This window comes from Grampus griseus (genome assembly GCF_964374135.1).
Source record: "Grampus griseus genome assembly, chromosome: 5".
NCBI classification, from domain to species: domain Eukaryota; kingdom Metazoa; phylum Chordata; class Mammalia; order Artiodactyla; family Delphinidae; genus Grampus; species Grampus griseus.
Genome location: NC_138998.1, coordinates 130,968,760 through 130,980,941, shown reverse-complemented (window position 1 = coordinate 130,980,941; position 12,182 = coordinate 130,968,760). Strand labels below are relative to the sequence as shown.

At 50.2% G+C, this 12,182-nt stretch overlaps 1 protein-coding gene across 1 annotated transcript in view; it reads right to left on the bottom strand.

The window, feature by feature from the left end:
• Positions 1-7,775: 7,775 nt before the first annotated feature.
• Positions 7,776-12,182, bottom strand: part of HUNK (hormonally up-regulated Neu-associated kinase) — a gene marked incomplete at both ends in the record, with an annotated part of 110,337 nt that continues 105,930 nt past the window's right edge. Inside the window, 2 exons of the mRNA XM_082655599.1 lie at positions 7,776-8,434; positions 11,486-11,666. Coding sequence (XP_082511725.1) covers positions 7,776-8,434; positions 11,486-11,666 — 840 coding nt within the window. The remainder of the gene's footprint in view (positions 8,435-11,485; positions 11,667-12,182) is intronic.

Below are 12,182 nucleotides of genomic sequence, written 5' to 3'. Positions count from 1 at the left end.
TGACTGTGCCTCTTAAAATTATCCCCTGAAATATCCAAAGCAGAGAGGACAATCAGGGGTGGATTCACAATATGCACACTAATTTTGCATCTGAATACATGACATATGTTAGTTTTAAGTAAAAAAACAAAAAAATTGTTTTAATTAGCAGTGAGTTATAAAAGCTCTGCTCCAAGGAGCTGCTTCGTGCTTATCTTGAGAACCCATGTTTCCTGTCGCTCTTTGTGGAATGCCCCAAACTCCTGGGGGGGGGGACTAAGCCCAGGAACTAGGTGACCCCAAGGTCCTTGTGATTCTGTGACTTGGACCCAAAGGCTCTGAAAGTGAGAATGGCTCACGTAATTGAAGTGGCCAAGGTGGGAAGGGCTCTGAATGGGCTCTCTGGGGCTCTCTGACTCAGATGGCACGATTCATCTTTCAGTGGAGGGGATGCTGGTCCAGCCAGTGGCCACACCATGTCATTCAGGTTTGAGTAATGGCCATGATTCATCTACAAGACATCATGCAGCTACACATCTGCTCTAGATTTAGACTTCTTCCCTCAAATGGTGACTAAGCTCTCTCTTTTTATGAGCAAGCAAGAGCCCATTTTGGAGAGGCCATTCACAAAGAGAATGGGAAACGGCTTGAATGGAATGTGATTTGAGCACCAGGGCCATGCTCTTCTGTGTGGGTGAAGCAGGATGAATCCGAGAATGGGGACTAATAGTGGCAGCGGCAGACTGGTGACCAGGACGTTCTCTTGGAGTGTCGCCGCGCCTGTGGATGGAACCACCGCTGGAAGTCTACCAAAAGCAATAAGGAAGGAGCTCTCTTTTTCTTCTTTTCGGGTGGTGGGACATTTTGAACATCTGTGGTCTGTGACTGCATTAGTGCTGGTTGTGTGAACTGGGCAAAGCTACCTCAACTTACTTGTAAAATAGAGACAATCTGACAATCTGACCAATCTGAACCCAATCTCACAGGGTTCTTGTGAGGATTAAAGCGGGAGGCCTGAGGGCCAAAGTCTCTGTGGCCTGTTTTTGTCTGCCCACCAGATATTTTTAAAGGGTTGTAGAAAAACAAAAACAAAACACAAAGAAGAACATACCACAGACTGCACGATAATCCACTAAGCGTAAAGTATTTTCTTTCTGGCCCTTTACAGAAAAGTCTGTGGGTCTCTGGACTGAAGGAAGAAATATACTTGAAAACAACTGGCTCATGGGTCTAGCATATCGGGGACACTTGGAAAAGGTGGAATTTCACTCCAAAAAAAAGGACAACTTTCTGGGAGTAATTTAGTTGCAAGAAAAGGGTAAACGAGATTCAACATACGGGACAAAATCTGTGGGATTTGTAGAATATATAAATATTACTATTTGGCCTCCCCACCGTGTTAGTCTGCTGGGGCTGCCATAACAAAATACCACAGACCGTGCGGCTTAAACAACCGACATGTATTCCCTCACAGTTCTGGAGGCCAGTAATCCAAGATCCAGGTGTCAGCATGTTGGCTTTCTCCCGAGGCCTCCCTCCTTGGCTGGCAGACGCTGCCTTCTCATTGTGTTTTCACATGGTCTTTTTCCTCTGTCTGGTGTCCCCTCTGTGTATCCAAATTTCCTCTTCTTATAAGGACACCAGTCAGATTGAATTAGGGTCCACCCTAATGGTGGCCTTTTTAAAACTCACCTCTTTAAAGGCCCTATATCCAAACACAGCCACATTCTGAGGTACGGGGGGTTAGGCCTTCAATATATGAATTTTTGAGGGCATACAATTCAGCTTATAACACTCTTCTTAAATTAAAGGAAGTATCTATAATTAACAATGCTTATCCCTTTATGTAGAACAAATAGTCCTTACACGTGAAGAGGGGCCATAACTGTGGAACAATGGGAAAGGCCAACCCAATTTTAGGGAACCTTTAAGGGAGAGGCATCTGTACTTCCCCTGTGGCAGAAACATTCACTGCACCCAAAATATCCATATGGTCCCACACATTTCTCAGCCTCTTGCTCACAGGCAGGGCCATAGGACTAGTTCCAGCTCTCACGAAGCTCTCAAGGGCCAGGGGAAGCCCTCCAGCTCGCCCTTCTTGGCTGTAGCAGCTAGAGAAGCTTCATTTTGAGTGCACAGAACTGGAAGCTGGAAGCAGCCTGGATCCCTGAGTCACCACATGGAGGACAGCTACTCTGGAGTCAGCCAAAGTGCATAAATGTTTGTGTAAGTAAGAAATAAAGCTTTATTGCACAAATTCCAGAGATTTGGGGGTGAATTTCTCATAGCAAAGCCTGATCTATCTAACACACTGGCTGTCAGAGAAGAGTACACTGGTGAAGGATCACAGAAGGCACTACGCTCATTTCAGACCTGCCGTGAATTCACTACCTAACCTTGGAGAAGAAGCCTTAGTCCTGACACAGGCTTGCACTCTGCCCTTTGTTAGCTGGCTGTGGTAACACGGCCTAGAAAAAATAAATTTTGTTATTCCTGAGGGTTTATATATAATATTAGCCAAAGACTTTCCTTTCAAAATAGCTATGGGGGGACTTCCCTGGTGGCACAGTGGTTAAGAATCCGCCAGCCAATGCAGGGGACATGGGTTCAATCCCTGGTCCGGGAAGATCCCACATGCCACGGAGCAACTAAGCCCGTGTGCCCCAACTACTGAGCTGCGCTCTAGAGCCCGCGAGCCACAACTACTGAAGCCCACGCACCTAGATCCCGTGCTCCGCAGCAGGAGAAGCCACCGCAATGAGAAGCCCTCGCACCGCAACGAAGAGTAGCCCCCGCTCGCCACAACTAGTGAAAGCCCGCATGCAGCAACGAAGACCCAATGCAGCCAAAAATAAATAAATAAAGTAAATAAATGATTAACAAAACAGCTATGGGCCATCTTCTGAACAAGGAATATGTTGTGTAACTAACTCAGGCCCTTAAATTGGATCCATTTATTAAATAAAAATGCAGCGTCCTGGCATTGTCCACTCTGTGATGTGTCACTGGTTAGTCCGAGTTTGCTGCACATTAGTCTACTCTACACTCCCAGAGCTCATGCCCCCAAAGACCTCCTTATCCGCACACCAGCTCAAACGTGGATATACATGTAGAAGGAAATTGCAAAGGCTGAGATGCTTCCCGCCCTTTCCCACCCCCAGGCCCCTTGGAGCCACAGACATCAGCTCTCAGAGATAAGTGTGTGTCCTGAAAACAGGTCCACAGAAACGAAGTGCAAATACAGACGCCATTTGTGTTTGGAACCAGGTGTCTGAAAAGCACCCTTGACCAAAAAAAAAAAAAAAAAACCTGCCACAAATAGTACACTCAGGAAATATGCTCCTTTCATTGAAAAGTGATGACATTAAATTGAACCAGTACTGCTCTGCATTATTCTAACTGTGCCTGTAACACTTCGAGGGTCTTACAAAGAAAACAAATACAAAAATCGAGAGGCTTCCAGATCCCCTAAAAATATCAGTCTCACATTCTTTCTGAACTGGTCTCACGTTATGACATGGCTATATAGAAAGTATTTTATTGACTTAATCTAGTAAAACCCAGTAGCCTTTTAACAGCTAACATAGATAACGAGGCTATCCAGGGTGGCTGCTTACTTGGGAGATCTGTTGAGAATGAAAGAGTTTTTGTCCGGCTTCAAGAGTTGCCATACTGAGTGAAGTGAGAGAAAGAGAAATATGGTATGATATCACTTATATGTGGAATCTAAAATAAAATGACAAAATGAACTTATTTACAAAACAGAAACACACTCACAGATTTAGAGAACGAACTTACGGCTACTGGGGGGAAAGGGAGGGGAGAGGGTTAGGGAGTTTGGGGTTGACATGTACACACTGCTGTATTTAAAATAGATAACCAACGAGGACCTCCTGTATAGCACAGGGAACTCTGCTCAATATTATGTAACTACCTAAATGGGAAAAGAATTTGAAAAACAATAGATACATGTATATGTATAACTGAATCACTTTGCTGTACACCTGAAACACAACATCGTTAATCAAATGTACTCCTGTATAAAATAAAGTTAAAAAAAAAAAGAGTTGATGGTAGACGGAAGGCGTGTGATGCTCAGGAGCTCTATAACTGAATCACTTTGCTGTACACCTGAAACACAACATCGTTAATCAACTGTACTCCCGTATAAAATAAAGAGTTTAAAAAAAAAAAGAGTTGATGGTAGACAGAAAGCGTGTGATGCTCAGGATCTCAAGAGGCTGCACAATTTTGAGAACAACTTAAAACAGCAAAGACCTGGCCCACGTGGAAACCCCAAAGATACATGCTGTAAGCACAGCCCGATCTGCTGTTGACTTTCCCCTCTGCCCACGGTGGCCATGCTCTCTGATTTCTCTGTGTTCTTTGAGGAAGGTGCCCTGCCCCCCAGACCCACTCAGGGACCCTGGAGAGTCCTTAAACCATTTGGGGTCCCAGTTTTCTCTTCTTCGAAAAAGCTTGGGTTGAACCCCATGATCTCAGGTCCCTTCTGTTCTACATTGTTCTGATTCCTAAAAGAAAACATCATCATCAAAACTAGACACACCTTCTTGCCTCCCCCATCCCCACCCCATCAAACTTCAGAGCGAGCTTTGCATAGTGGAAACTGTGGGCCTCTCACTGTCTACCATGCTGCACCGTACAGGGGAGCCACACTGCAAGGGGGACACAGGGCTTAAGCAAGTCTGTAGATACGAAAAATGTTTTGTGAACAGTTATGAAAGAAGTCAGAACTGGGCCAATCCGAACACCCCGTCTGGACCCCCCTTCCATTCTACTCACCACTCCTCTTCCCCCAACCCTCAAACAAGGACAAAAGCTAGAGGTAATGTTCACAGATGGCATTCTTCATGTGCCATTTTCAGAGTCTACAAGGAAGATCCTGATACCCCTGCCCCCAAAACAGAAAAATGCTGATTCGTCTTGAACTGCCATCTGCCGGACATCAGGCAGATAGATGTTGGCAGACACCCTGTGGCAAGTGAAACGAAGCCAAAAATGCCCTCAGATACCCACACCTTGATCCCCTCTTGTATCCTGTCAGTTCCTGGGCCAAGAACTTTACGTAGAAGATGATACCACTATTTTGCAACGTGCTCTTAGTTTTAAGCTATATTAGCCAATAAATGAAGCAGCCATAGTGAGGGAAAAGTGTATTTCACAGTCGTTATAAAAGTACATATATTTAATAATGGTGACACAAATACAGTCCTTACTTATGACCAGATGGTACAACGAAAGCCGACTTTTCCTCCCGGATGTCACACGAAGATAGTTGTCACTTCCGGCAGTAACTATAGGCTGACTCAGCTCACAGGTGCAGACTACTACTGAGAGACAGTCATGGGTCAAAGAGACAACACGCTTTGTACCTACCAAAGGGATAATCAAGGTCTCCATATAAATATAATAAAATAATAAAGAATTAACATTTCTCCTCTCACTCGATTCCATAGATTTGTCAGGTGCTCACACACACACAATACAGTTTCCCCCCTTCCTCACTCCCCCCTCACCTCTCACTGGGTTTGGAAGAAACCTGAGTTCACAGTTCAAGTTGCCAGTGGCGATGCATTTGGTCAGTTGTAGGAGAGCCTGCAGCTGCTCTGGAAGCATACGAGGATCGGGGAACACGTCCCAGCAAGCTAACAGCGACACAGAAATGCTCATGTTCTCGAGGCAAGTAAAACACAAGAGAGAGACATAAAGAGCGAGACCAAGTTCACAGGCACGTAGCCTGCAAGCCTGCAGAGTCGGCACTTGCAGCTGGAAACCATCTTCAAAAAGGCTTCTTCGGCGATCAAAAACCAAACACTTCATGTCAAATGGAGAGAGGGACTTTTTCAGATGCTTTTCTTCTCTCGACTTAAAAAGCTCTATTTTCAACGGAAAGTTCCGCAAGCCGGTCTGCAGCCATCCAAAGGAGTGCCACCGACAGCGGGGAGCCTGACTTACTCCCTAGCCCTAGGGCTGGGGCGAGCCCATCAAGGGGGAAGCAGCAGCCCCAGGTCTTGTCAAGGTCAGCCAAGACGGGCCACGGCAGTGGCTTCTGGGGACAGCCAGGTATCTGCTGTCTCCTTGCTCAGTCAGAGACGTTTGGGGCGGAAGAAGGTCACCAGTGCTGAATGAGAAGAAATGAAGGACCATCCCCGCTACTCTCTGGCACAGGCTGGCTGCCGGTGGAAGGGAAGGCAGGCTTTGCAAATGCTCAGAGGCTGTGGCCTTTGTTCGGGATCAGCGGGCTGGGAGGACTAGCCCTGGGGTGGCCACATTAGTGGTTTCTGGCCGCACCTGCACCAGCCAACAGTTGAAGACTCCAGGCTGCAGTGTAACCTGTCTCCGAACTGACCTCTATCCAACCTGTGCTGATTCTTCTTCTTTTGCCAGTTCTGCTCACCACCAAGTGGTCCCCACCAAGTGCCAGGGCCCAGACCCCAGTGGAGACAGCCCCCGGGGGGCTCCAAGCTACACACGGTCAGACAACGCTGGGGTCCACAGAACACGTACAGAGGGAACGGCACAGACACAGACCCAGAGATGCATCTTTGGTTCCATCCTTGGCAAAAGGTGTGAAAACAGAACATGGACTCAAAGCCTGCGTGAGGAATGCTGCTGTCCTCAGAGAAGATATGACACTGTATATTGAACGTGATGCCCTCCAGACGAGCCTCTCACAGCCCACGGCAAACTGGCTGAATTCTAAATCACGCCTGTTTCCTCGGCAGCTTGAAAACCGCATTGCACAGAGCTAATGGCGCCTTCTGAGTACGTCCATATCCAACCTTAATTCTCTTCTCTCTTTCCAACTATGTGTTACACTTTCCAGCAGGATCAGGGCTCTGTTGATCTGATGGGAAGAACACACGGCCGGCTATGATCTCGCCCCTCCTGCAGGCCAGCGTAGGCCACCAGCCACTCAAAACATCACCCGGGTGAGCTTTGATGCCCTCCATGCGTACTCTCCCGTGAGAACAGGAGTTTGGTGAAATCAATTCTCATCTCTCCATCCAGGTTTTTAAAAATTATGTTGTTTCGGTCTAATGACATCACATAAAGAAAAATCATCTTCGGAGAAGAGAATTCAACCATTAGCAAGTTTCAACCAAAAGAGAAAAGAAATCTGTCAAGACCTCGCTCGGCAAATGACTGTCCCCATCGGCCCTTTCCTTTCATTGGCGTCCCCACCGTTCGGATCGGTCTTTGACCAGATGCCCCTTTTTGCTCAGAGGGGACGGTGCTGGTTTCGGAGGTTCCTGCCTGTCCTCCCCAGGGGTTCATGGGATCCACCTCTATGAAAAGAGGGGAAACCGTGCCTGGGTGAACCAGTTTGTGACGCCGCCATCTGACTGCTGAAAAGAGGACAGTCCGTTGAGAGGCGCACACAGAGCACGAAGTGGAGAAACAGCTCAGAAGGGTCTGTCATCTGAGTGGCCCAGAGCCCGATGCTGGCTTCTCACCCCCAGCGCAGTTGAGGGAGGTGGGTGGAGCGTTCGTGAGTGGGTGGGAGGAAGGAGGCCGTGCATGACTGGAGCTGGATGCACGGGCAGGCAACCCTCCTGGGGGATCCCAGCATCTCCAGGGGGCCCTACTCGGGACTGGGCTGTACGGGCTCTTGGGTCTGTGGGTTTCAGCTGTGGGGACATCGCATGTCAGGAGGAGGTGAGACCGTGAAGGATGCTCTGTGAGAGGCCTTTGAGTCTTCATGCCCTGACAGATGTATGGAGCTGCTCCATTGCTTTCCTTAGAAATGCCAAGAACCCCACTGCTTGCCCAGGTTAACACTGGCCTTTGACCCCGTCAGCCACGTCGAAGGAGAGGCTCACGGGGGCCAGGGGCTGCAGCGGGGGCATGCTGGCCTCCAGGGGCCTGTCTGCGGAGGGCTGCAGGCTCTGATGCCGCTTCCTCAACATCTGTCCGATGCCCATCATGGGGAACCTGCCTCGGCTTTTCACACAGTTCGGGCTCCCCAGGGGCTGTGTGGTGCTGTTGCTGGGCCCCGGGGCTGGGGGACACATGCCCTCCTCTTTGGGGGGGCTGTTCTTATCTTCGTGGGCAAAGGAGACCAGAGTGGGGTGCAAAGGGGTTTGGAGAGGTGACGGGCTTCCGGGCAGCAGGACGGGAGAGAGCATCCGCTCACCGGGATTCCCTCGAGCCAGGCCTCCAGGGGAGCTCAGAATCCTATAGTGATGGGACGGGGACAGCAGTTCCGTCTGGTCATCACGATCCACAGACTCAAAGGAGCGCACCATATCCAGCATCGGGGGGTCTTCCTTGGCAGGGATGCCAGCGCTCCCCGGCCCCTGCTGAGGGGCCTCTGGTTTCTTGACAATCCTGGGTGTCCTGGGGGGTGGCACAGGGATGAACTCCATGGAGGAGGAAGCCACGCAATTGGAGTCCGAGGTTTTGCGAAAAATATTGCGGCAGCCGAAGGAATCTGCACACCAAGAAAGCAAAGGAAACATGAAGACGGCCGCACAAACAGTGCCAATGGCCCACTCCCGCCTGCTCTGACCTCCAGCTCCACTGAGACAGTGTGTTATCCAGGGAGGTCAGATGGAACCATGAAGTGAGTGTGCTCAGCATCCCATCCTCCCCATGGGGAATCAGACGGTCTTCCTAGAATGGAGGAGACAGAAGGCTGGTGATGGGAGGCCTCCTGGATTCTGATTTGCCTCATGGCTCCAGCTTAACTTCTGTTCTCCTTTCGGTTGCTTAAAATTCCGGACCCTGCCGAAGAGCCTTTGAATGACAAGGTCCACGGCTCAACAGAATGACCACAAAACTGGGGAAGCACGTGGATACCAGCTCTCTGAGGACTTGCAAATTTGGTCCTCAGATAATCAAAGCTGGAAGGAGGGTTTCCCTCGTGACTTTTTAAAAAAAAATGATGGTAAAAATTACATAACATGAATTTTAAAGTGTTTATTTATTACTTAACCACTTTTAAGTGTACAGTTCAGTAGTGTTCAGTACATCCACACTGCTGTGAAATAGAACACTTCACCTTGCAAATCTAACAGTGGTTGCCAGGGGCAACCGGTCTATGAATCTGACTACTCTACGTCCCTTGTATAAGTGGAATACACAGTATTTGTCCTTTTGTGAGCGCCTTGTTTCACTGAGCACGATGTCCGCAAGGTTCCTCCGTGTCAGCATAGCACGGGTCAGAACTCCCTTCCTTTTTAAGGCTCCCTCGTGCTTTTTGGTCTCACCGGAGCCTCACCTAATTCTGCACAGGGGTGAAACACTCTTCCTCTGTATATTTAAGGCAACCAGCTGACCCCCACGGCTTCCATTTCAAGTTGGCACAGACTAGAATCCAGGCTTGCAGACTCTGCCAGAAAAGAAAGGGAAAACCTCCACGAGTTTGGAGGTGAGGGAAGTAAAGCCAAGTTCCTGTGGAACAGGCCCTGTCTTAGCTGCCTTTTCCTACCATCATATTTTATAGGCCCCGTCGGGGCTCAGAGGCAGGAGCAAGCTGCCGCCCCCGGCAGTGATTTCGGGGACAGCCCAGGGCACTGGGAATCCTCTTCACCTTACACAAATAAATACACAGCTCCTGAAATAAACCTCCTCCTCGGGCCAGCACAGATGCCCGAGATTCACTGGCAGAGAGAAGGAAAATTTCATCGATGGCTAACGTCTCCAGTGTTCCAGCTGGCATGTGAGGTCCCTGTCCCTCCGAGATGGCTGCGTGCTCCCAACTTGTAGCCCGGCTTCTCCCTCCGTGTCGTCCTGCTTCCTTCACTTCCCCAGAGGTGCAAATCCTGGGAGGACGCCCCTCACACTGGCCCTACTGATCCCCAGCTCAGAGTCAGCCCCCGGGGCATAGAGCCTGACACTGCATTGTCCCTGCAAGAAGGGCACAGTCACCAGCCCCGACCCTCGAGCATGACTGCCGGCTCGTCTTCATCCCATCCTGCCCGGCAGGCAGTAGGCTACACTGGTCAGGAGAGAAAGTTCTAGAGCCAGGCTGCATGGTTGGAAATCTGGGCGCCGTCACTCACCAGCTCTCTGACTTTGGACAACTCTCTGGGTTATTTCCTCATCTCTAGAAATGGGGGCGAGAATGATTTCCCTGGGTTGAGGCAAGAGTTGAAACACTGCCTACCACACAGTGAGTGGTCAGTGCTAGCAATTATATAGGCTCCGGGGTGCTTCTCAGCAACAGGCTCTCAAATCCCAGGAAAATGCAAAGAAACAGGACAGTTGGTCCAGAAAAGTATCAAGGAACGCACTCCATCTCCGGGGCTGCAAAGTTACCCCCAAATATGCAGCCCTGACCTAGACTTTCCTTAGGGAATCCACAGGACACCACTGCCAAGGGTCCTAACAGGATTTGCTGCCTGTTCCCAAGCCAGAAAGGAGGATCCCCCAAGGAGGGACAAGCACAGTCCCTCCAGCGGGGTCCCTGCCTTCCTGAAACCTGCAGAATGAAACTGAACTAAATGGAGGTGTTCTTCTCTGGGTGAGAACCGGTCTCAGAGCCAAATGGACCGCGCTGCTTGGTGCTGTTTGAATCTCTCTGATAATTTCCTGCTTGCCCAGGGAACCACTGGTTGATCTCAGGCAGCCAGGGCCCTCCTGGAACCTCAGTCTCTTCATATTTCAAACAGAGAGATCGAAGACCGGACTCCACAATCTCTCCCATCCGCCGTCTGTAAGGAGAACCTCTCCCCTACCCCACAGGTGGCCTCGGGATGCTCCCCGGCTCCCTGTGCCCACCTCCCGGCTCTCAGTGTGTGTTAAGCCTCCCTTCTGCATCGCTGGACGCTTGCCCCAGAGGAAGGAGACCCGTATCGATTAGTTATCTCACGTGCTGGATGATGAACGAGGCAGAGTAGCCCACACACATATCTCATTCGAGCCACCCGATAGCTCTGATGGGTAGATTTCCTCACAAGTGAGGGAACCAATTAAGATCCTCAGAGGGGAGGGAACTTGGGCCGCAACCAACTATAGAGCTGGGTTTGAGCACCCTACCTCCACCCCAAAGCCCACATCACTGCCTCTCAGGGTGCACTTTTCTGGTGAAGGCTCCCACAAGAGCACGCCCCCATCACGGCTCCCGCGCCAAGATCTCTGCCCCTCCAGTACTGAACACCCATTCCTGGCTCCATGATACCATGCATCCCAAGCTCTGCTCCCGCAATGCCACGCACCCTATCTGCTCCTGCAAAACCATTCCTCCGATCTCTGCTCCTTCATCCTGATCTCTACTCCCGTAATACCTTACACCCTGATCTCTGCTCCCACAATCCCGTGCACCCCATCTCTGCTTTCTCAAATCCTGCCCACACCGGTGGACAACACCAGGCAGTCTGGACTTGCTTATTCTCAGGTTGCCTTGCATGCATTAATCCTGCTTTCCCACGGGCACGAGAGGTGTGTCTGTCCCAGGGGCCTACACAGCCACCAGCATGGGGTACACAGCGGCCATGCAGCTGAACACAAATGGCCTGGAGAGCCCCCCGAGCCGACCCACCTTTGTCGGGGAAGCCAGGCTTGGCGGCCTTCCGGTCCTTCAGCAGGGCCCTGGTGCTCTGAATCTGCGTGATGAGCGAGGCTGAGGGCTGTTTGTGCGATGGCAGGCTCTTATCCAACTTCTTGGAAAACGGCCGATGAAGAAAATCCCCTCTTTTCTCTTGTTCTTTGGGCTTTTTATCCTTCCAATCAGAAGCAACATAGGTACTCAGACACACACAAGAATACACAATGGCGTCCCTCTCTGAAGAGTTATCGAATAGAGTTAAGAAACGCCAGTTTTCCAAAACGCTAGGCTCTCAGCTACGTGTTGAACAATGGAAGCGCTGAGGCCCAGCGGATGCTCCAGGGAACCTCCCTCCCTCCGCCTGGGCCACAGCAGCCTTCGGTGGTCCCCAGGTCCCTGCCTTATGCCGTCTTGATGTGTTCCAACAAGGGCAAGGTCATCCCTGGGCAGTCCATTATTCTAGAACAAGCTGAACAAACAGGCAAAGCAGATGAGGACTCCCGGAAACCTGCTGCCTTATTTATAGCAGAGCCCTACGATTCTGCCCACAGTAGCGGTTTTGCAAAGGCAGTTCTACAAAGGCAACGCAACTGCTTCCTCAGTGCTTGTGTGTTCAGTCAAGCCAGGAGGTGGACGAGCAGCCCACGGAGCCCTGAGCCCGTCTAGGTGAGCTTCTGACCCCTTTACCCGC